Source organism: Brienomyrus brachyistius, chromosome 12 (assembly GCF_023856365.1).
Source record: "Brienomyrus brachyistius isolate T26 chromosome 12, BBRACH_0.4, whole genome shotgun sequence".
Taxonomy (NCBI): Eukaryota; Metazoa; Chordata; class Actinopteri; order Osteoglossiformes; family Mormyridae; genus Brienomyrus; species Brienomyrus brachyistius.
In genome coordinates this window covers 15,392,379-15,417,258 of record NC_064544.1, presented here as the reverse complement: position 1 = coordinate 15,417,258, position 24,880 = coordinate 15,392,379, and the positions used below count along the sequence as shown (strand labels likewise).

Here is a 24,880-nt window from a genome sequence, read left to right as displayed (position 1 = left end):
CCCAAACTCATGCCTTGATTCTTGATAGTGCATTAGATGGGACTCTGGCCTCACATCATTGTGAGTTTCTTTCTTAGCCATTGAACAAAATCAGTTCCAGGTGTATTGGGGTATTTAAATGCCCCACATTGTGTGAGTCTGTGTGCCCAATGATGGACCTGCAGCCTGTCAGGGTGCCTCCTGCCTCATTCCCTGTGCTCCTTGTAATAAGCTCCAGGGATGCAGTGATCCTGTGGCAGATAAACAGTTGTAGAAAAGAAATGGTGCTGGAAAATAAGCACCTCAAAATGAAATCAAAATTAATAAATAAAAAAAAAACGAGCTAATGATAAAGTTTCCTACATAATGCTGCTTTGGAAAACAAATTGTTTTATTGAAAGCAATGATAGATTTATTTAGTGAAACCTCAGGTTCGTTTAGAGTCAAATGATGAGACAGGTTCCTTAAGCTTAAGCAGTTTATTAAGACTGAAGATGTTACAGAAAGATGTTTCACACGGCCAGTTCAGTTTCTGTCTGTCTCTGTCTGTCTGTTCAGTGTCTGTCTTCCCCCACTGAGGGAAGCAGGCCCTTTATCTATGATCTTCGTACTGTACAGAGTCCTGGAGCCAGGGAGGTGAAACGGCCTTGGTTAGAGTAAGTTGTATGAGATATATAAAATAAGAAATTTATAGCTAAAAATGAGTGAAATAAATGAAAATAATTAAATTACAAATCAACTAAATAACTAGACTGCAAGTACAAATAACTAAAATTCGGGGAAATCCCTCCCTCCCCCCTATGATTCTATGGAAAACAGCATATAATACACATTGAATCATCATAATTCATTACAATAACTAAATGACTGATCAGAATATAACTTTAAAAAATTCAGCACAAGCCTTGGATCTACACTAGGCTCTAAAAGCCAAGTGAGGCACCTTGCAAAAGGTAGCAAAAAACCATATCCATCCCTCAATCAAAATGAATCAATCATCATTGTCAGATTTGACAACCATGTTTACATGAACAGATTTGCATAGTCTAACAGAAAAGTAAATGAAAAGCTTGACAATCCACAATATGTGTGTGTGTGTGTGTGGGTGGGTGTGTGTGCTTGTCTGTTAATCAGAAGTGTCGTTGTTGATCTTCTGGCTGGTTAAAGTCTGAGACATTGTCGTCCAACAACATAGGCTACTAAGGGAGAGGTTACTAGCACGTCACCTTAGCGCATCAGGTCTCAGGATCATAGTCTACTCTGTTGAAGTGGCTAGCATGAATCCACCTGCATTTACCGCTCACTTTAACTGCTGCGTTTGTTGTTAACAGCACCTGATATGGGCCTTCCCACTTTGCCCCAAGTGGATCTTTCTGGGGTTTCTTAATCAGTACCCACTCACCAGGAACCAGAGTGTGACCTGACACACGTCAGACCCCTGTTGAAAGGCAGACTAAACAGCATTGGTGAGCTTAATGCAATAATCAACCAGGCTACCACTAGCAAGGTGAATGTCTGCTTTTTTCATATCTATGCTGTTGAGAAGATGCATCGGACGCCATGTGATGATCTCAAATGGGCTCAAACCAGTCTTTTTGTTGGTCGTCGCTCTGATGCTGCAGAGAATGACTGGCAGTGCCTGAGGCCATGGCACTCCTTCCTGATGATATTTGGACAGCCTGTTTTTGATGAATCTGTTCATCCTCTCCACTTGTCCCGAAGACTCTGGGTGATGAGGGCAGTGGAATGACCACTCAGTGCCCATGAGTCGGCTAATCCTTTGACAGACACTGTGTCTGTCTTTGTCTGTCTGTGTCTGTCCACTGAGGTAAGCAGGCCCTTTATCTATGGTCTTTGTAGAGATTCCTGGAGCTAGGGGGTCAGATGGCCTTGGTGAGAGTAAGTTGTATGAAATATAAAAATAAGAAATATAAAGCTCTAACTGAGTGAACTTAATGAAAAATAACTAAAGAACTAAAAATTAATCAGGGAAATCCCTCAGCAAAGAGAATCAGTGCAGTCCAGTACTTTAGGATTTAGGACTTCATTTTCTTATGTTTACTTTGAGAATTTGGTCATCTGGTTATTTTTGTGACTTTGTTAATCCATTGATGTTCAAATTAAGAGGAAAATGAAATATTATTATGGCTACACTGTACTACAAAATATTTCTAATATATGCTAAAAATGTATACTGATTCAATATGTCAAATTAATCATGTTTCTCCATTTAGGTAAGTTCAGTGATTGCACTGAACCAAGAAACATTTACAAAATTTCCAAATAAATCTCATATTGTTTTTCTTTTTCATGTCCAGTTTGTTTCTCATTGTGGTCTTTATAATATTCATGCACTGAATAAAGAGTGCACATTGACTGGATTATTGAGCTCTCTGTACCCCACCTTCATTAAGCATATTCTTCAGTTCTTTCAGCTCATTCAGACCATCCTCTAACTGCCCTGCTGTCTTTCTGATCACTGCTATGAACTCAACTGCAGCAGACTTTTTCTCCTTTGGGGAATCAGTATTAGTTCCCCTCATGTTATGGATCTCTTTGGCATCCTGATAGATGAAATATGCATCCAGAGCGATGAAGAGGCCAGAGAACACACCGGTGAAGACTCCCGCCACCTTCACAGCTGTAGATGCTTTAGCAGCTACCTTGCCCAGGTTGACCACCTGAACCAGCCGAACTATTTCAGGCACACCCCCAACCAGACCCTTGCCCATCCGGGCTCCAACCTCCAGGATATTATTGACATTCTGGGGGGATCCCCCCTCAAGTTTTTTCTTGATAGATTTCAGCTTTTGCAGATTCTCTATGTTTTTAATGAGCTCTCTCAGACATTCAGTGATGGGCTGCATCAAGTCTTCATAGTTCTTTATAAGTTTTTCGAAGTTCTCGCGATCCTTTGACTCATTAACCATTTTGGTGATGTTGGAGACACCACTAGTCACCCCTCCAGCAGTAGCTATGCCAAGTCCCGCCCCAGTCACAGCCAGAGAAGCTCCTAAAGTGAAGGGGGCCAGGACTAATCCAACCACAGAGGTGACCCCTCCGATTACACTGACCACCCCCCCTGTCAAGCTGCCCACTGTGGTTCCAAAGTGAACACGCTCCAGACCATCTGCAAGCTCTCTCAGATGTTTGACGTTCTGCTCTAAGGTGCCACAGCAGGACTCAAATAAAGTTTGGAATAAGTAAAGGTTATTTTTTATCTGATTTTCTGTTTTATCTAACCTGTAGGAAGGAAACGAGAGGCAATGAACATACAGGTTATGCTCTGATATTCTTGATATAATTCATATCAAATGTTATCTGATGTCTCTAATGTCACTGGACACAAAATATGAAACATGAAACTAGTCATAAATTTGAACTCAAAATTTTTTCTGGCTTCCTGGATCAAGTTAAACTTTATTTTAATAGTCATGCATAGATTTTATCATTCATTTCTAAGTGTGTAATGGTTTTCTCCACGTGTTTTACATATTTTCCCATGACTCTGGCCAGGATAATTTTACAGATTTCTTCTGCTGGGATATATGTTTTCCCATAACATTTTAATTTAAAAGTGATTTTTCTTTTATTTTATTTTTATTTTCAGAGCCAAATTTAAGTACTTAACTTATTAATTTAACTTAAGCATTTAACTTACTCCTCATTTACATATCCCTCATCCTCGCCGTCATCGTAGTCTGAAAAAGGAAAATATATATAAAAAATACTGCAAATTTTCCATTTTTAGTAATTTAACCTCAGTATAATTTGATTACTAGGCCTGTTTGGACATAGTAAACATGCTTTCAGGTTGGCAAGTTTTTATTACCTTTACCCTGTAAATATTTTTTCTCCTATAGAAGAAAAAGAGAAATAATTAGGCATGATGTTTCTTATAATACAATTATAGATACAGGTGAACCTGACTTAAGATGTTATGAGGAGTGTTTCTGAAAATAATTTCAAATTACTAATGACAGAATGATTTAAAATCAAAATAAGGACCCCATAAAAGGTATCTTAAATACTTAAACAAAAAAGATCATAAAAAGTCACATCAATTTAAAATAGAAAAATGGTAACAATAGGCTTGAGGTAAGGATCAATAAAGGTAATTAAATAATTTCCCTATTTGTGTGGCTGTAAATGTATGTTTAGTTTCCTGTGTGGCAATAGACATGACCTGTACACAACAGATAATGCAGACATCAGAATTTAGAATGAATGTTATAAGCATTGGAAAGTTGACTAAACACTTATAAATGAAAAAATAAAACAAGTTTCCTTTATATCATGGAAAGAGTATGTAACAGTGCATGTCTGACATCCTATTAACTAATTGTGTGGTGATAGTACTCTAGGCTGTCTTTTAACTTTAAATGCAATAGTTAACTCTCTCTTCCAATGAAACAGAGCAGTATTTAATGTTCCTTTTAGAAAGAATGCCTCAGATTTGTTATAACTGTTAGAGGAGGTTACTTTAATGAATCAGATATGACATTTTCTTGCTAATAAAGGTACTCAAATGGTGAACATACTGCAAATATATTTGTTAGCAAGAATATTGAGTGTATTTTTAGTGAATGTTAAGTGAGTAACATGCAAAGTGCAGAAAATCTCAGTGTGTGCAAAAACTTTTGACTGGTAGTGTGCATTGCACTAGTAATTACTTTTTATTAGTAATCAAGGATTTCGTTTATTTCCAATGCCACCTAAATTATATGTATGTGCAGGGTGGTGTCTCCTCAGTATCTATGTACAATCCAACTTAACATATTTCCTGATTTTCCAATCACATGACACATGATTTTAGCCTAAGAAATTAAATTATAAACTGTCCCCATCCCTGATGCCAGTGTTATTAGTACAGAGATAGGCTTGCCACAGTTTTTGAGAAGCAGAGAACTAATAACAAGGATGGACAATAATACATTATTATAATTATTGTTGTGATTCTTATTATTATTATTGTCCCTCCTTTTGAAAAGTAGAGAAATAATAATAAAGGGAATGTGATTTTGCTGACTATCAAGAGATGCAAATATATATCACAAATCTCACAGAGTAGAGGCTGAGTAGCATGGTAAACAGAATCTCACTAATGCAAGTAACATCATTCATTATGTTAAAGTTCATTTTAGTGATTATACACTTACGGATTGAATGCATGGAACGGTGGTGTCCTCTGAACTCTCCATTGCTGAAAAGTACAAAGATCCTGTGAGAGTTCATAACAGAAACTGAAAGACACAACAGTCTTGTGACCAGCATTACCTTTGATCACTACAGTATTTTTCTATTCTAGTTTTCCATGTAGTTTGCATTTTTTCCCCCTGGAAGCCCAGCACTGTATCCTTAACGCAGCACAGAATTCTCCACCTCGGCTGGAATTTGTCTACTATAAACCAAAGTATATCAGCTCTCCCAACTGTATTTCTAGTACACAAACATTTTTAATTTATAACAGAGTCCTTCTATATGTACACTGACAAGCATGAATATATGATATAGATATATAGAGGGCATTACCTTTTTGCTACAGATTACCGCTGTTGAAAACATCAAGTTACACTAACTCTGGTGAAGCGTCTCATATGGATCATGTGTCTATGTGTTTTTCCTTTAAGATAGTACCAACCTTAACAGGAGCTGTGTTTCTCCCTGCGTCCTGGTAGAAGTCAGGTCAGCTGTTTCTTGTATTATCTAAGGACCTGTAATAAATAGTATGTAATAAAGAACCTTTCACTTCCCCGCTGGGACACGCCCCCCTCAGACAGACTGAGTGGCTACAACATGGCTGATTTACTGTAAGTCAGGGAACTGCGAAACAAATGATTATCTGCATAAATTAAAAGCAATTGAACTCAACAGAGATCTGTGCAATTTTCCAAAGTACCAGTGGACTACAGACATTGATATGCGGCCAGGAATCGGGTTTCTTGCATTTATGTGTACAGCACCCTCCACAATTATTGGCACCCTTGGTAAAGATGTGTACTTAGGCTTATAATAAATTCTTTTTTATTGCAGTAGCATAATCTCACACTGAAAGTTGGCGAATACACAGAGAGGGATCTTTGGCTGTTCCTCTTTGCACAATCGCTCCACATCATCCAGAGTCTTGGGTCCTCCTTCATGCACTCTCCTCTTCAGCTCACCCCACAGATCTTCTATGGGATTTCGGTCTGGGGACTGAGCTGGCCCTGGAGGAAGGTTGATTTGTGTCTAGTGAAGCATTTCTCTGTTGACTTGGCCATATGTTTTGGATCGTTATCCTGCTGAAAGATCCAATGACGACCCATTTTCAGTTTTCTGGCAGAGGCCACCAGATTTTTATTTAAAATGTCTTCGTATTTCAAAGCGGTCATGATGCCATGCACTCTGACAAGGTTCCCAGGGCCTTTAGAAGAGAAACATGCCCACAGCATCACAGGTCCTCCACCATGCTTAACAGTGGGCATGAGGTGCTTCTCCGCATATTCATCCTTTGTTTAACGCCAGACCCACCTGGAGTGTTTGTTGCCAAACAGTTCAATCTTAGTCTCATCTGACCAAAGCAGCGACACATTAAAGTCCCAGTAGTATTGAGCAAACTCCAAACTCATTTACATTTGTGATTGTCGGACAGCAAAGACGTTTTCCTGGCATGCCTCCCAAACAACCTGTTGCCATGTAGATAGCCTCTAATGGTTGTTATGGAGACTTGGTGACCCCAAGATGCCACCCTTTGATGCAGTTCTCTAATAATGAGCTTTGGAGAATCTTTTACCTCCCTTACCATCCTCCTCACTGTGCATGCTGGCAAGATGAACTTGGGTCCTCATCCAGCTTTTTGTCACAGTTTCAGTTGTTTTAGACTTTAAGTTAAAGCGAGTAGGTATTTTCTTGTAGCCATTTCCTGACTTATGAAGATCAGCACACATCTGCCTTACTCAAATGGCATGTTCTCTTGTCTTTCCCATTTTGAACAGTGGATAAGAGAAAGGGCCTCTGTGTCACGTCATATTTATATCCCAGGGAAACAGGAAGTCATGGATTACTAATTAAAAGTGCTAATAACTGAGGCACTGATGATTTTGTTAAAAATTATTATTTCTTAATGATGGATTAAAATAATGCCTGAGTTAAAGGTTCGAATTTTCTAATTATTTCAGGGTGAGATTATGCTACTGAAATATCAAATGAATTTACTATAAGCCTAAGTACACATCTTTACCAGGGTGGAGTGTCATGCCCCAAATGCCGTTTTCCCCCATGTTCCCCATGTTGTGGCGCTAATGAGCCAACCTGTTCCTTTGTTTAACCCAGCCTCTCATTTCAGCCCTCGTGTGGGTGATCCCCAGGTGCCTCTCATCTGCTCCTCATCTGTGGTGTATATAGTGCCACCTCATCCTGAGCTCCCCAGTCTGGTCATTGTATTGTCACGTGTGTGATGTTATATAGTCGCTGCCTGCATGTGCTTCCTGGTCTACCCTGTGTTACAGTTTGATCCTGTCTGCCCTGTTTTTGACCCCCCATTGTCCATTTCCTTTCACCTTGCCCGCTATTTTTCCCTAATAAAGCCATTGTATTGTTACGTGTGTGATATTACTGCCTACCTCTGTTCCCCAGTTTGCCCTGTGCCCTGTCTTCTCTCCAAATTCACCATACTCCTCGTGGTCCTTTTCCTATTGCCCTTATTGTTGTGCTTTGTTAGAATAAAGCCCCTTTGCTTTTCCAACGCCTGCCTTCATTTCCATCGTTCCTGATATGTGACATGGAGGGCGCTGTTTATATGTATATAACCACCCCCCCACGATCCAGTAACTGAAATAAGACTTAGGAACCCTTTAATATCCCAAAGAACCATATTGCTGACATGTAGAATAAAATGGTTCTTTAGCAAGCCTTTTAAAGAACCAGTTAATAACTATTATTTTTCTGTGTGCATATAATGATGTTGCCCGTTACTGTTACAAATTCAGTACTCAGCGATTTCAGAGGAGCCATTTCACGGAATGTGGTGCCTTCGCACTGGTGCTACCCACACTTCACCAATTCCATCCATCTGCAGAATACAGAGCAAAAAAAACATGAAAAGTGTCACTGATTTTATTTATTATTTGACGGAGTTGATATGACCACACTTTTTGAAACCAACCAACTAAAAATAAGTCTGAAGTCTAAACTAATTGACTAGTACATGAATGTCAAATGGGAGCTGGTACAGCCTCCATGAAGTCCAGTGTTTCTTTAGCACAGAGACACAGTACTTCCTGTATCAAAAGGGTTAAAACGTGCTAGCTCTCTTTTGCGTGAACATGCTCAAAATTGACATGCTAACGTCCACATTTTGTTAGTGTTACCACATCGTTACAAGTTAACAGGAACAAAATGTACACGTTAACATGTCAATTTTGAGCATGTTTAACGCAAAAAAGTGAACACATTTTGACCCTTTTGGCCTTCCATGATATCTAGGCTGGTGCCTCCTTTTTTGCTGGGGCAGAGTTGGGAGTGTGTGATGTCAAGAGGCTGGGTTATAGTCATCAAACGTTTGTTATTAGAGTTGCCATTTTTGAAACTAGAAGCAATTTTCAGTTCTCAGAAGCTAGTGATGAAACTAAAATTATGCAGTGGTCTGTCAAGGAAACTCCCTGTTTAGTGTCCATTTGGTGCAGCATGGAAATGCAAGAGAAATTGGACCTGACACAGTTTATGAAGTGATGTGGAGGGAGTTGGAGAACACAGGGTCTTTCAGAATAATGGAGCAAGTTGTAAAGAAGATTACAAAATTGAATAAAATAGTACAGGTAGTCAAAATGGAACTTAAAAAAGCAGTCCTGGCCTCCCCTTAAAACAAATATGGGCCCATTTTTGAAATCATGGACTCCATGTTTGGAAACAGATCTGCTAACCAGGGGCTTCATGTATAAATGGTGTGTATGCACAAAACTGTTAAGTACGCCCATTTCTACGCTCACGTCAAGACACAGTATAGAAAAAATACATTTAGTGAAAAGTTACATTTTCACGCAGCCTCACACCACATGTATGACCATTTCTGCTCGGTTCTGTAAACAGGCAGCACTCGGTGTCAAAGCAGTACTACTCTTTTTGTGTGGTTTCCCTTTCTTTTTTATATTCACATACATGACATGGGCTTTATCAAATACACTGAAATCAATCTGAATCAATAAAATGGTGCACAGAATGACCAAACTATTCCAACTACTGCACCATGCCTGCTTTAACGTTGCTAGAAGACATCACAAATGGAAAAATTAGAAGAGATCGTGTATTTAGATATCACACTGAATTGTTGTCCCATGATGAACTAGCTGCTAAGTTGACTGAGATTTCCAAGAGCTATCTTCTATGAGCAGGAGCTTTTCAACCTGAACTGCCTAACAGATCGAGTATTTCTCAGTCATCACTGATTCGCACAATGCCAGCTGTATGGGAAGACATTATCCACTTGTCATCCAGATATATGATTTCCTTACACTGTGGTTGAGCAAACAAACATCAAAGTGCAATTGGAGGCAAAGTCCAGTTTTCCAAATGCAGAGTGATTGACTGCACGCACATTGCTATCAACAGAGTCTGCGCAGCCAGTGCCCGAAGATGCACACGGCACAGCAGCACCATCACCACCTGGAGTTGTGATCCAATTAAACATGCATTTTATTTAAACAATATGGATAATGTTAAGTGGGAAAAAAATTCTCCTTCACCAGTGGTGTGTCACGATCGTGGGCGTGCCGAGCGGCGATCGTGCGGGTAGGCAGGTAAGGAACAGGCAGACAGGTCGGATTCAGGGCAGAACTCGGGGTTTACTAGGGGATTAGGAACAGGTACACCATCACCATACCACATTGAATCCACACAATTCACAATGACGGACAGGGGAAACAGGTCACACCAAGACTTAAATACACCAAGACTAATCAAAGGAATCGGACAAAGCTGGAGACGATCAGGGAAGCACATGTGGGTAATCAGGGGGCGTGGCACACACGAGGAGCGGACGAGCCGGGCATGACATGGTGATGTTGGAATCCCCCTCACTGGTTGGCAAAATGCCAGTTATAACTGTATCCCCAATAACTGCAGCAACTTCACTGCTCAAACTGTGTGTGTCCCGGAATTCCGCTACCTCCTCCAGTAGTGTTGACATTGAGGCGGTGGGCTGCGACTCGCCTTTTCCCATCCACTTTAATATCTGACCACTTATTTTTTATTTCAGAAACTGTGTGATTTTCTGAACTTTTCAGTGGCTTCGCCACACTTTGCCACAATATCCATTTTAAACTATAAAATTTGCCAGACCAGGGTCAACATGGAAAGTCTGGAACATAATGCAGTAATAGGGACATGGTTACATAACTGAAAACATGCACTGTTAAAGACAGAAAGTCTGATGTTAGAAAAAAACTAAATTCTTTGACCACACAATCTCTGTGGTTATTCTGTAATCCAATGAAAACCTCACTTTGCTGCTTCTCTATACCATGTATTGCTTAGTAAAGGTCAGCCCTGCTTGGTTCCTCCTTCACTGTTTCTATTTTCTTTGTGTTTTCTTAGTATTTTCTTAGAATTTTCTTAGTTGGTCTGACACAAATTGATACCAGACAAAGAAAGTTCTTTAAAAACATCCACCTGCATTAGCACTGGCTGAACACCTGACCGTGCGACAGAGGAATTTAGTATATAAGACCAGAAAGTAATACGATGAGATGACAATAAGCATTAGGTATCAATGTTAAAATATAAAAAATATATACAGCTGCGGAAAAAAATGAGACCACTCTATATTTTTAAACTAATCTGCATTTTTAAATCCTGGCTTAATCCAGGATCTGCTGGCAGAAGGCTAAGCTAAGTAGCAGGTTGCTTCCGGGTTCAAAATTTCTAAGACAGCAGTACAAGAATAAGGTGAAGCAGGAGACACTGGGAACGGCCAGAAACCAGGCAGGTGGAGGACGGAAGCAACATGCCAGAGATGACTGTTAGCTTATCTGATAGTTTGTCATGAATTGTAGGATGACATCAAGTGACCTTCAAAAGCATAATTCACTGAAGCACACCCATAAATTGAAAAATCAGTGTAACAAAAATTTGTGCTATGGCTCTTAATTTTTTCTACAGCTGCATTTTTATGCATAATTATAAAACAAATAAGAAATTAAGCAAGAAAAAATCACGGACTATGAAATGCATTAGTTCATCATCAAGCTTCCATATTCTAACCATTTAGCCAATTGATGGTTATGGAGGAGGGGGTGGAAACAAAGAAGGGTGCAAATCAGGAGAACAATTTGGAATATAGATGATAGAGATACTGCAAGGCATGTGCAAGCACACACACACACACACACACACACACACACACACACACACACACACACACACACACACACACACACACACACATACTCGTAAATCTTACATAAGCAGGACGTAGGTTCCTACCATCATTTATGGGGACACCACTTTCCAGCGGTCTTACAGGCATGAAAAAAATCAAGCAAGCATATTTTTTTTTTAGGAATGCATTACCCACTTCAGATTTAGGCTATCATTAAGTATAGATTTTACCTATGTTGCAATTGTCAGTTCTGAGGACATCCAAAATTTCCATCTTTCAGGGGACTTAATTTGCATATGTGCACATTTTTCACGTTACTTACACAATGGGGGCCTAATTTGCATACACAAAAAAAAAAAACTTTATACACCCTAGAAAGCATATTTTAGTATACATACTGCATGACTAAGAATTGGTTTACTTTTAGTGACTGAATACTATATTAATCAATGTTGCTTTTGACAAAAGACTGAAGTGAGGTACCTTTTACCTTCAAAATACACGACTCATATTCCAAATATTTATTGTCTTTTCTAATTCACAGCACCTCACCCAAACACAGAATAATACCATTTCGGCTGGCTACACACAGATTTGCCCTGGGAGTTAACATTGTATTTGAGTACCTCTTTATAGTTACTTATGACCACTTAAAGCTTCTGAACATTGTTTTCACTCTTTCCATTTGAAAATAAAAATGCAAACATTTTCCCCCTAATCATGTCAATTATCACCATAAAAAGCAAGTAAAAAACTAAAAACACTTTACCATTTTCTCTTTCAACAACTAAAAATTTCTTTTGCAGCTACTTACAAAACTAAAATTTTACCCTATAAAGTCAACTTAAAAATCTGGGGGGAAATAAAATACCTGTATTAGCTGCAGTATCTATATAAAACAAATTAGTCACTTAAGCTACTGACTTAAGCTGACAGTAGTTTTCTTTTGTTAGAAACAATTCGGTTATGAACGTAATACTTGATACTCTGCCAATCTCTATCTTTGAGAGCTTCTGGTTCTTTCTTTAGACATTTATCACAGTCTGCTTTCCCTGGTACCCGACCGGATTGAAGGAATATCATCAGATGTCTCTCAACAGCCTGAATTTCCATCTGACTCCATTTTTTCTTTGTCTGTATTCTTGGCCCAGGATTTGTTCCTACACAAAGAATACAACCATTTTACTGTGTATTCAAATGCATTCAGTAAGAATTTACTATGGATAATAAGTAAGCAATATTTGTCAACTTTAGAGTATGATTTACCAGTTGTCACTGTGGTCCTTTGCCTCTTTTGTATGGTCATTTCTCTCTGCACAGGAGGAATTGCTCCAGACGAAGTTCCTGGTGAATCAACGACGAACCAGAAATTAAATTTACCAAAACAGACCAAACAGGAAAAAAATTGAATGACCAGTTGATGCTATTAAAATACCACCATTCAAATCAGTTTTGGCATTAAGGTTGAATGGCACAAACCGCATTGTCACGTGAATAATAATACTCTTGCAAATACCTTTATTCAGCAGCTCGGAATCCACTTCATCTTCAGTCATGAATTCCTCCTCAGTAAGCTCATCAATTGTCTCTGTCAAAAACGGAAGCAAAAATGGAAGTTATTCAAATGCAGGACTATATGGAGTTCTAATCTATGGAGCACTTCATTAATTTAATCATCTAAAAACCCTGCAATGAGAATGACATGTTTCATTATTTTATTATTAATATTTTATTTAAACATTCTTGTTTTTGAATGTTTCATCACATTAAAGATTGTCTAACAATTAGCAAGTAATTCTGACTACACTGCTAAATCTTTCAATTTAAATGCACAGACAACAAAACCACTAAATATCTTGTAGTAGAATGATATATTGTACTTTGACATATGAGCTTTTGAGCATAATGAGTGAATGAGGCATACCGTTTGGGTCAATGTTAATTTGGTCCAAATTCTTTCCCTGAAAATCAGCTATCCTTCCCTTTTCAAGTGCCATCAGCACTTTGCTTACTTTAGCCAGCTGCAGTGTTTTTTCTGGCAATCTGTAAAATTCACGATGGACCCTTATATCATGGCCTAGAAAATTGGCAAGCTGATCCATTTCAGTGTTGCTCATGTTTAGAATAGTTGACAGTGTTGCAGCATGCTTTCGTAGCTTCGTTGATGTCAATGCCTTTGGACAGGAAGCATTGCAAGCAAGAGAAAATCTCCTTAAACAGTCAGACCCTCTGATGTGGGTCATGGCTAATGGTCGAGCAAACATATATCCATTCTCTTCTAGCACTCCACAAGACTCCCTGTTCTTCACTAGCAACTCCAATGCTTGTAACATTTTAGGTGTAAGCAATACAGGAACAGGCCGGCCCCTTTTCCCTCTGATGATAATCCTGGAGTAATGTTTGCACAAGGTTTTCTCAAGCTCTGAAAGAGCCCAGTCTAAGTCATCATGATGGCCAGAGGTGTCCCTGGAGAGAAATGCCGACAAGGGCATTCTTGAAACTTCTCCTTCCCTACGCCTGTTGAATAATATTATTTCAGCCAAGCATGCTTTAGCAAGAGCAGACCAATTCTTGACCGAAGCCTCAGATGACAACTGGCAGACACACTCATCCAGTGTTTTGTCCAAATAAGCATGCAGTTTTTGCACATCTCGTGTAAATGGTAATAGCGAAGGTGCATTCCACTTTATTTCTGCAGCGTTCCGTCCAGCAGTGGCAGACACCAGCTCATTCCACTTCTCTTTGTGGACTTCTTGAAAGTCTGTGGCTTTCTTCTCCAGTACTTCATTACCTGTAATTAATGCTTGAGCTTTAACGAGTTTACTCAGCTTCACTAAGCTGTTTCCAAGTTTACGGGCAAGAGAGGGGATTTTGTATTTTTCGGTTTCCCTTTGGTATCCACATGTAATCTGAACTGCTTTGATAACTTCCAAATATTTTGAGGGATTAATAAAATCTTCCATTGTTTTTAGCGATGTATATTTTTTGGCAGTAACCAAGAGTCTTCCAAGTTCTCGCAAAGTCTGTCTAGTCCAGGTTTGTGCTGCATCACTCGATCCTTTTTTGTTAAGTAAATGCTCCCCAATTTTAATTATGTGACTGTCGTTTTTCAGGGCTTTCGTGACTTCATCAGCTTGCATGCCACTAAGTGTCTTCCATAATTGTTTACTGACTTCAGAAGGTGCAGGCTCTGCAAAAGCACAAAGTGCTTGCACTCTATTTTTTCCCTGAACTGACTTAGTGCCTTTAGGACAAAATTTACACAGTTTCACATGTCGCCATAAAATCTTTCGAAGAAATAATCCCTGGCAATATGCACAGTGCAAGTAGTCATCTCCTCTACTTTCATTGTGTGGCTGTTTGCAAGCAACAAGCTGTCCTTCACCCGTCCTAATAACAGCTGCATTATGGGCAAAGTTCCCTTTATTCCTGAGAAAATCTAAATGCATTCTCCTCTGTTTTGACCCCTTTGGAAAACTACAGGCCTTTGCTACCTCTCTCTCATTCTCATGTTTTTGTTCAAGGTGTCTTGCAATTTTGCTGTATGGTTGCATGCAATACAAGCAGTAGTGTCTTTTATTGTATGCTCTGCCTCCACCACACTTCTTCTTTACAGCAGAAACCAGGACAGCATGTTTCCCTCCTTCCCTAATCTTACTTGTGAAAACAGCCATATTGTCATCATCTTCCATCTCCTCAGAACTGCAGCTGACTTCTATATCCACTGTAGTACTATCAGGAGCTTTCCAGTTAAACTCATAAGAGGCACTGTCTTGAGATTTCTGTTTTGATTTGGAAGCTGACAAACTTGAGCAACTGCTCTCACTGTCCTCACTTGAGTTGGGAACATAGTCCTCACCACTCTCTGACAAGGAATCAAAGAGCTCCTCTGAACCCTCAGGAACGAACTCATTCATCTGGAAAAAGCAATATTTTAGATAGGAAAATGTAATGCCAAATTTACAATACGAAAACCACTGTTTCAACATCCAGATCTTCACCTCAACATCTAGACCAAAAACAAGCCATCATCACTGAAATGCCTTACTTTTATACTCCGTGTTCTTCTGAGTCTGGGTACACATTCATCAGCACCAGCTTCACTATCTGAGTACTGGGACTGAACGAAATCAACAATAATATTCAACAACATGACATCTAATAAGCATCCATATCAACTCAATTTACTTCAATAGAAAATTCGATATATTTTCTTAACACACTGATTGGACAATGCACTGTGTCATGGCTGCATTTGCACAAATTATGCTTCTTAAGCATTATTGTGTGGGCAGCTTTGCTCCATCACACCCACAGGGTTAGGGTTTGAATCTGGCCTCCAATACTGTATGTTTGAATGTTCTCCCCAAGACAGTGTGGGTTTGCACCCTTGGAGACAGGCACATTAGCTAAACTTGGGTGTCAAAATTTCCACATTGTGTGTACTCAAAATACAGACTGGCGTCCGGTCTTGGGTTGTTCCCTGTCTTGTGCCAATTAAAGCAGGGATATTCCCTAGCCCCCGGCAACTCTGCACTTGATAGGCAGTGGAATAATGAAAGGATTATTCAAAAGCACAGCGAGACATCTATTTAAGAAAAATCTAAATGATAAAGTATGGAAGCATCAACTACCTAACTTTCATGATGAGCACAGGTAAAAACACTTACCTGTTGTCCAGCTGAATCAGAAGTTACCAAATGGTCATCTTCATCTGTAACCATTTGGTTGGTCTCGCCAGAATCCTTGTTGGTCTTCTCGGCTGTCATGTCATTTGTCAAATGCTGTGAAGAGGTTAACAGCTTTAAGTGAACAGGCAGGTAAATAACTTCAAAATCACACTACCTTTGGATTGGCGTGATACACAGTTTGCCCCTTTTCCTATAAAAATGGCAACTTGCATCGTTTTCAAAACACACATTAGTCAAAGCTTACTTTGTGGGGACGCCGTGAAGGCATTAAAATCTATCATGCAGTTTTCTTAAGAAAGCAGTGTTGTCACTAAATCCCATTTAGCCATCCAAGTAATAGTGAGAAGAACTCAAGCATAAGTAAAAATCATACAAAAGGTGATCGATGCAGCCGGACACGTCATGATATGCCGTACAAACGTGTCTGGTACACACCTTCCTTAATTTTAAAAAATAAGAAATTCATGAAAAAGTGTTGCAGGCAGAATAGGCAAGAGAAGTGGACATAACGCATTTACAAAATTTCATTTTTCAGCTGCAAAATACAAGTTTGTTTTAGTGCCTCACGCAGTCCCCATGAAGCTAGTTTTGTCTAAAAGTGTGTTTGTGCTTGAACTCCTGAGCTGAAACTCGCAAACATGCTTAGTGGGGACATTTTACACACATTTCCTGCTGGTCTTCAAGGGGACATTTTCGTGGTCAATGACTACTCTGACTGGGTATAAAAACACAGTCAGACCAAAACATGCGTCATGAGGACAGAGTACGGGAAGAAAATGTAGCAACTATTTTGGAGATATCAGAATGTGGTAACTAAATCCTCTGCAGACTAGTTAGAAAAATGTCACAAACCACTGTTCATTCACACTAATTGAGCAAAAATACTGAATTATTCTACAGTAGCACAAGACTTCCATCAAAGTACCTTGAAATGATAAAGAACATGAACATCAACTATCTTATTGTCATGATGAGCACAGATAAAAACACCTACCTGTTGTCCAGCTGAATCAGAAGTTACCAAATGGTCATCTTCATCTGTAACCATTTGGTTGGTCTCGCCAGAATCCTTGTCGGTCTTCTCGGCTGTCATGTCATTTGTCAAATGCTGTGAAGAGGTTAACAGCTTTAAGTGAACAGGCAGGTAAATAACTTCAAAATCACACTACCTTTGGATTGGCGTGATACACAGTTTGCCCCTTTTCCTATAAAAATGGCAACTTGCATCGTTTTCAAAACACACATTAGTCAAAGCTTACTTTGTGGGGACGCCGTGAAGGCATTAAAATCTATCATGCAGTTTTCTTAAGAAAGCAGTGTTGTCACTAAATCCCATTTAGCCATCCAAGTAATAGTGAGAAGAACTCAAGCATAAGTAAAAATCATACAAAAGGTGATCGATGCAGCCGGATACGTCATGATATGCCGTACAAACGTGTCTGGTACACACCTTCCTTAATTTTAAAAAATAAGAAATTCATGAAAAAGTGTTGCAGGCAGAATAGGCAAGAGAAGTGGACATGACGCATTTGCAAAATTTCATTTTTCAGCTGCAAAATACAAGTTTGTTTTAGTGCCTCACGCAGTCCCCATGAAGCTAGTTTTGTCTAAAAGTGTGTTTGTGCTTGAACTCCTGAGCTGAAACTCGCAAACATGCTTAGTGGGGACATTTTACACACATTTCCTGCTGGTCTTCAAGGGGACATTTTCGTGGTCAATGACTACTCTGACTGGGTATAAAAACACAGTCAGACCAAAACATGCATCATGAGGACAGAGTACGGGAAGAAAATGTAGCAACTATTTTGGAGATATCAGAATGTGGTAACTAAATCCTCTGCAGACTAGTTAGAAAAATGTCACAAACCACTGTTCATTCACACTAATTGAGCAAAAATACTGAATTATTCTACAGTAGCACAAGACTTCCATCAAAGTACCTTGAAATGATAAAGAACGTGAACATCAACTATCTTATTGTCATGATGAGCACAGATAAAAACACTTACCTGTTGTCCAGCTGAATCAGAAGTTACCAAATGGTCATCTTCATCTGTAACCATTTGGTTGGTCTCGCCAGAATCCTTGTCGGTCTTCTCGGCTGTCATGTCATTTGTCAAATGCTGTGAAGAGGTTAACAGCTTTAAGTGAACAGGCAGGTAAATAACTTCAAAATCACACTACCTTTGGATTGGCGTGATACACAGTTTGCCCCTTTTCCTATAAAAATGGCAACTTGCATCGTTTTCAAAACACACATTAGTCAAAGCTTACTTTGTGGGGACGCCGTGAAGGCATTAAAATCTATCATGCAGTTTTCTTAAGAAAGCAGTGTTGTCACTAAATCCCAGTTAGCCATCCAAGTAATAGTGAGAAGAACTCAAGCATAAGTAAAAATCATACAAAAGGTGATCGATGCAGCCGGACACGTCATGATATGCCGTACAAACGTGTCTGGTACACACCTTCCTTAATTTTAAAAAATAAGAAATTCATGAAAAAGTGTTGCAGGCAGAATAGGCAAGAGAAGTGGACATGACGCATTTGCAAAATTTCATTTTTCAGCTGCAAAATACAAGTTTGTTTTAGTGCCTCACGCAGTCCCCATGAAGCTAGTTTTGTCTAAAAGTGTGTTTGTGCTTGAACTCCTGAGCTGAAACTCGCAAACATGCTTAGTGGGGACATTTTACACACATTTCCTGCTGGTCTTCAAGGGGACATTTTCGTGGTCAATGACTACTCTGACTGGGTATAAAAACACAGTCAGACCAAAACATGCGTCATGAGGACAGAGTACGGGAAGAAAATGTAGCAACTATTTTGGAGATATCAGAATGTGGTAACTAAATCCTCTGCAGACTAGTTAGAAAAATGTCACAAACCACTGTTCATTCACACTAATTGAGCAAAAATACTGAATTATTCTACAGTAGCACAAGACTTCCATCAAAGTACCTTGAAATGATAAAGAACGTGAACATCAACTATCTTATTGTCATGATGAGCACAGATAAAAACACTTACCTGTTGTCCAGCTGAATCAGAAGTTACCAAATGGTCATCTTCATCTGTAACCATTTGGTTGGTCTCGCCAGAATCCTTGTCGGTCTTCTCGGCTGTCATGTCATTTGTCAAATGCTGTGAAGAGGTTAACAGCTTTAAGTGAACAGGCAGGTAAATAACTTCAAAATCACACTACCTTTGGATTGGCGTGATACACAGTTTGCCCCTTTTCCTATAAAAATGGCAACTTGCATCGTTTTCAAAACACACATTAGTCAAAGCTTACTTTGTGGGGACGCCGTGAAGGCATTAAAATCTATCATGCAGTTTTCTTAAGAAAGCAGTGTTGTCACTAAATCCCATTTAGCCATCCAAGTAATAGTGAGAAGAACTCAAGCATAAGTAAAAATCATACAAAAGGTGATCGATGCAGCCGGATACGTCATGATATGCCGTACAAACGTGTCTGGTACACACCTTCCTTAATTTTAAAAAATAAGAAATTCATGAAAAAGTGTTGCAGGCAGAATAGGCAAGAGAAGTGGACATGACGCATTTGCAAAATTTCATTTTTCAGCTGCAAAATACAAGTTTGTTTTAGTGCCTCACGCAGTCCCCATGAAGCTAGTTTTGTCTAAAAGTGTGTTTGTGCTTGAACTCCTGAGCTGAAACTCGCAAACATGCTTAGTGGGGACATTTTACACACATTTCCTGCTGGTCTTCAAGGGGACATTTTCGTGGTCAATGACTACTCTGACTGGGTATAAAAACACAGTCAGACCAAAACATGCATCATGAGGACAGAGTACGGGAAGAAAATGTAGCAACTATTTTGGAGATATCAGAATGTGGTAACTAAATCCTCTGCAGACTAGTTAGAAAAATGTCACAAACCACTGTTCATTCACACTAATTGAGCAAAAATACTGAATTATTCTACAGTAGCACAAGACTTCCATCAAAGTACCTTGAAATGATAAAGAACGTGAACATCAACTATCTTATTGTCATGATGAGCACAGATAAAAACACTTACCTGTTGTCCAGCTGAATCAGAAGTTACCAAATGGTCATCTTCATCTGTAACCATTTGGTTGGTCTCGCCAGAATCCTTGTCGGTCTTCTCGGCTGTCATGTCATTTGTCAAATGCTGTGAAGAGGTTAACAGCTTTAAGTGAACAGGCAGGTAAATAACTTCAAAATCACACTACCTTTGGATTGGCGTGATACACAGTTTGCCCCTTTTCCTATAAAAATGGCAACTTGCATCGTTTTCAAAACACACATTAGTCAAAGCTTACTTTGTGGGGACGCCGTGAAGGCATTAAAATCTATCATGCAGTTTTCTTAAGAAAGCAGTGTTGTCACTAAATCCCAGTTAGCCATCCAAGTAATAGTGAGAAGAACTCAAGCATAAGTAAAAATCATACAAAAGGTGATCGATGCAGCCGGACACGTCATGATATGCCGTACAAACGTGTCTGGTACACACCTTCCTTAATTTTAAAAAATAAGAAATTCATGAAAAAGTGTTGCAGGCAGAATAGGCAAGAGAAGTGGACATGACGCATTTGCAAAATTTCATTTTTCAGCTGCAAAATACAAGTTTGTTTTAGTGCCTCACGCAGTCCCCATGAAGCTAGTTTTGTCTAAAAGTGTGTTTGTGCTTGAACTCCTGAGCTGAAACTCGCAAACATGCTTAGTGGGGACATTTTACACACATTTCCTGCTGGTCTTCAAGGGGACATTTTCGTGGTCAATGACTACTCTGACTGGGTATAAAAACACAGTCAGACCAAAACATGCGTCATGAGGACAGAGTACGGGAAGAAAATGTAGCAACTATTTTGGAGATATCAGAATGTGGTAACTAAATCCTCTGCAGACTAGTTAGAAAAATGTCACAAACCACTGTTCATTCACACTAATTGAGCAAAAATACTGAATTATTCTACAGTAGCACAAGACTTCCATCAAAGTACCTTGAAATGATAAAGAACGTGAACATCAACTATCTTATTGTCATGATGAGCACAGATAAAAACACTTACCTGTTGTCCAGCTGAATCAGAAGTTACCAAATGGTCATCTTCATCTGTAACCATTTGGTTGGTCTCGCCAGAATCCTTGTCGGTCTTCTCGGCTGTCATGTCATTTGTCAAATGCTGTGAAGAGGTCAACAGCTTAAGTGAATATGCATACTTGAAGTTACAGTCTGGAAAAAAATCCATAGAAACAACCTATGCAATCATTTATGTTTCTGTATAAGTCAGTAATCACAACTTGTTTCAATGCCTTCACACTTCCCACTCTCCATATAACTCCTGTTGTTTGACTGAACATAGGACCCATAAGTTCTTCCTAAATGAATATGTACCATACTATTTGAATAACAATATTGTGAAAACTGTCCTTACATTGCTTTTGGCAAGAATCAACAAGTTGATAAAATGTTAGTTTCACAACTGACCCATCATTTAGCAATAGTAGATTCTTCCTAGCTTCAAACCATTGCAATACTGACCGAACAGACCTTTTCTCTCCATGGCCAATCGTTTGTGCCATAATTGTAGGTTATTTCTTCTCCCTCTTTTATATCTCTTAATGCAAAAAGACACAGATGTGGCTTTCCATCCACTTTAATTACTTTCATTCGACAATTGGGGTTTCGATGGTCATCGTTCACTAGCCGGCCAAACGATCCATCTTCTATACTAGCATCAATACTGTAAAGCAAAAATAAGTACAAGTGTACAGTTATTTCCATTTACAATAGTTAAATTATCTGACAGACCTTGAGGTTAACCCCTGCTTTACAATGGCTTTTAAAGGTTAAGTTGTTCTTAGCTACAGCACATTGCTAATTGATACCAACTAGTAAATATTTGTCAGCTTACCACCATGTCCGACTACTCCATTTAAAGTCAAACATAAAGACTGTGCAGGACTTGTGATAGACTTCTCTTCTTCTGCTTGACTCAGCAAAATTAATCAATTCACCTCTATATTCAACAATAAAGTCCCCGTGCAAGAATGGAGCAAGTGTGAACACTCCACGGCCTTAAAAAAAAAAAAAAAAAAAAAAACATCAATATGGACTAGACAAATCACAAATGTGACAGGAAACAGGTATTTCTCATGATGTTAAATGCATACAACTAACCAATGTGCTACTATAACATTACATGGTTAGTTTTTAAATAATGTTGCCAATATTTTGCCTTTTACTCTATGCTGGAAGGAGAATGCTAAGAAAAGTAATGGATTCCAGAAACTTTGGTGCTTGGCGGCTTAATGATATAATATATTATTTATTAATCCATGGAGCTATATTGCACAACACATACATTTTTAGCAAACCTTACCTTTTAACGGACTTATGTACTTGATCTCTAATTTTGTACTCTTGTCTGTCTTTGTGGCGACATGTGAAATAGCATCATTTAGAGGACTGATTCGTCGAGACATTTTGAGCTCTGCAAATTCAAAAGCAAATTAATTTTAAACTAGTTAAAATCATTAAACCTCATAAGATAAATTGAAATCATTGCATAGTATCTATCACACTCATGACGGATAGTTAACAGAACAATTTAAAATAAAAAATACATTTACTATCCTCACGACATTACTTACCCAGTTTTCTATATTGTTATATTACTACAATGGCAGTCTAGCTAAACAAATGCGCTATTATAGCTGGTTACTCGACGTCCTGTTTTTCCATTTATAAAAACGAGATACACATCAAACAAAATCTATTTTAACTAAACTGGACACTTCGCAAAGCTATTTCAGAATAAAGAATATGTTAAAATAACAGGAATGTATTTTGTAGACTATTTTAAGCCTACGTGCGAAATGCATTAGCTTACTGTCGACGTAAAGCAAACATTATGATAGCACTTAAGATACAAAGCACTCGAAGGCGTAATAATAATCAAACTACACAAAGAACTACATCCAATAAAATACTCTAACTAGCCACATGTCTACTTGTTAATATAGAGAGACTGAAAAAACTTAAAATTATTCACTTTTGGCCATACGACTACTCCTGAGGACTGCGCGTAAATACCACAAAATTCCGAGTTCGGTATTATTTTTGCATACTTTATATACTATTTGTCACATTAAATGTAGTCGAAAACTTACGTTCTCCAAAAACAACTTACTGCATTTAATTGTATATACAATATCTGCATTTATTTACATGCAAATATAAAATAAGAAACCGAAATAAAGTGCCTCCAACTTACCAGTTACTTTTCCAGCGTCGTCTTCACTCTAGAAGTTTTCCCGCGCCGTATGCAAATTAGGTGTACGTTACCGCGCTATGCAAATTTACAGCGTGTGTGTGTGTCTGAATCCTCGCCTGCTATAGCATGGTCTAGACCGCTAGCGTCGCTGTAGAGCATCTCCCACACACACACTCCAGGTAAAAATCATCAGTTATGGGCCACCACTGATAGTCACTCCAGACCTTATATAGGCTCTCTCCTGCTGATTTAGCATGGTTTCCGTTGTGGGGACCATGATTTTGGTCCCCACAAAGATTTTGGTCCCCACACCGTGACTGTGTAAACACACTGAAGTCCCCATGATGATATAATTACAAGGGCACACACACACACACAGGTTTGTATTCATATCTTTGCAGAGACTCTCCATTCATTTCTATGAGAAACACCCTAATCATAAAATGATGACCTTAATCCGTACCCAGCCCTAAGCTTAACTATAAGTAACCAGACAGAAGTAAAGACTTTTGACATTTACATTTTTTATATTATTGCACTGACAGATATTTATAAAATTAAGTTTCCCCTTTAGTTTCACCAAAAAAGTATTCCCCAAGACAAAATACAGGTTTTTAATCACATTGTGGGGTTAAGACTTGTGATTGTTTTACTATTTTACTTTTTTTATTGCATTCACAGATTTTTTATTATTAAATTGATAAACTTGGCGCATATATATATATATATATATATATATATATATATATATATATATATATATATATATATATATATATATATATATATATAGTGTAAACGTCTTAGGAGGTGAGAATATAAATTATAATGTATAATGCACAATGTCTAAATGATTGGTGTAAGAGTATGACTGTTATGTATGACTGATTATGTCTGTCAAAGTGGGTTAACTTAATCATTTCAAAACTTCTCTTAAAGTTTTTTTTCCTGGGCAAATATACACGTATTACTTAGATAAATGGCCATAAGCCTGTCTTAAGCATTTTCTTTGACTGCCTAAGAGTTCTATAGAGTCAGCAGATGTACTTCCAGTACTATGCACTTTCTATATTACACTAACCCTTGAGTTCCTCTTACCAAGTAATTCCTTTTTGAGTTTTTGTTATTTACTGATTTCTTTTTTTAGTTCCTTTTTCCACATAGCAAATCAGTTTTAACTAAGAATGGAGAATTTTGAAATGAAGCATTCTGCAATTCAGCTAAATTGGATATATGTTACAATATGCATCTTATACTCTATGATCAGTGGTAATTATCATACGCATGTTTCTGTTGAGTGTGGCCCAGTAGGTTGCCCTGTTGCTTCAGTTCTCCTGCACTGGAAATTTGAATCCCATCCACAATTTCTTCATGTGGGCTCAGCGATCTCCCTTTTTATATAGCTTTTTTAAAATCTATTGTTTATATTTGTAGAGTGATTTAATAATAATTGACACTTTATTAATCTCCATGGAGAAATTGTCTTTATGCCTTCCTCAACTTGATCTTTGTGAGGTAAGTTGTCCGCAAACGGTAGCCATTACTCAAGGACCCACTGGTGTGCTAAGGGTGGGTTTGAACCCGCACCCTTGTGA

At 38.5% G+C, this 24,880-nt stretch overlaps 2 protein-coding genes and 1 long non-coding RNA gene across 21 annotated transcripts; all 3 read right to left on the bottom strand.

The window, feature by feature from the left end:
• Nucleotides 1-443: 443 nt before the first annotated feature.
• Nucleotides 444-5,729, bottom strand: LOC125704846 (apolipoprotein L3-like). 2 transcript variants are annotated; one of them, XM_048970979.1, is made up of 5 exons: nt 5,621-5,729; nt 5,139-5,182; nt 3,812-3,836; nt 3,641-3,680; nt 444-3,222 (listed from the first exon to the last, which is right to left on the bottom strand). In XM_048970979.1, exons 2-5 carry the CDS (start codon nt 5,178-5,180, stop codon nt 2,361-2,363), a joined length of 969 nt encoding a protein of 322 aa, XP_048826936.1. In that variant the 5' UTR covers nt 5,181-5,182; nt 5,621-5,729; the 3' UTR covers nt 444-2,360. The 2 variants fall into 2 exon arrangements, with proteins under 2 accessions (XP_048826936.1, XP_048826937.1); XM_048970980.1 differs by lacking the exon at nt 5,621-5,729 and adding an exon at nt 5,512-5,565.
• Nucleotides 5,730-11,838: 6,109 nt separating this feature from the next.
• Nucleotides 11,839-21,226, bottom strand: LOC125704817 (serine-aspartate repeat-containing protein C-like). 17 transcript variants are annotated; one of them, XM_048970864.1, is made up of 11 exons: nt 21,078-21,225; nt 20,063-20,176; nt 19,048-19,161; nt 18,033-18,146; nt 17,018-17,131; nt 16,003-16,116; nt 15,381-15,452; nt 13,257-15,249; nt 12,849-12,920; nt 12,599-12,676; nt 11,839-12,492 (listed from the first exon to the last, which is right to left on the bottom strand). In XM_048970864.1, the coding sequence occupies exons 1-11, from the start codon at nt 21,174-21,176 to the stop codon at nt 12,257-12,259; spliced, it is 3,120 nt and encodes a 1,039-aa protein (XP_048826821.1). In that variant the 5' UTR covers nt 21,177-21,225; the 3' UTR covers nt 11,839-12,256. The 17 variants fall into 17 exon arrangements, with proteins under 17 accessions (XP_048826821.1, XP_048826826.1, XP_048826825.1 ...); XM_048970869.1 differs by lacking the exon at nt 16,003-16,116; XM_048970868.1 differs by lacking the exon at nt 17,018-17,131.
• Nucleotides 21,227-21,605: 379 nt separating this feature from the next.
• On the bottom strand, nt 21,606-23,640 carry LOC125704867 (uncharacterized). Of its 2 annotated transcripts, XR_007381264.1 has the most exons (4): nt 23,286-23,640; nt 22,392-22,502; nt 21,924-22,086; nt 21,606-21,752 (listed from the first exon to the last, which is right to left on the bottom strand). It is a non-coding gene; the product is annotated as an uncharacterized LOC125704867 (long non-coding RNA). The 2 variants fall into 2 exon arrangements; XR_007381263.1 differs by having other exon boundaries at nt 22,392-23,640.
• Between the last annotated feature and the right edge of the window lie 1,240 nt (nt 23,641-24,880).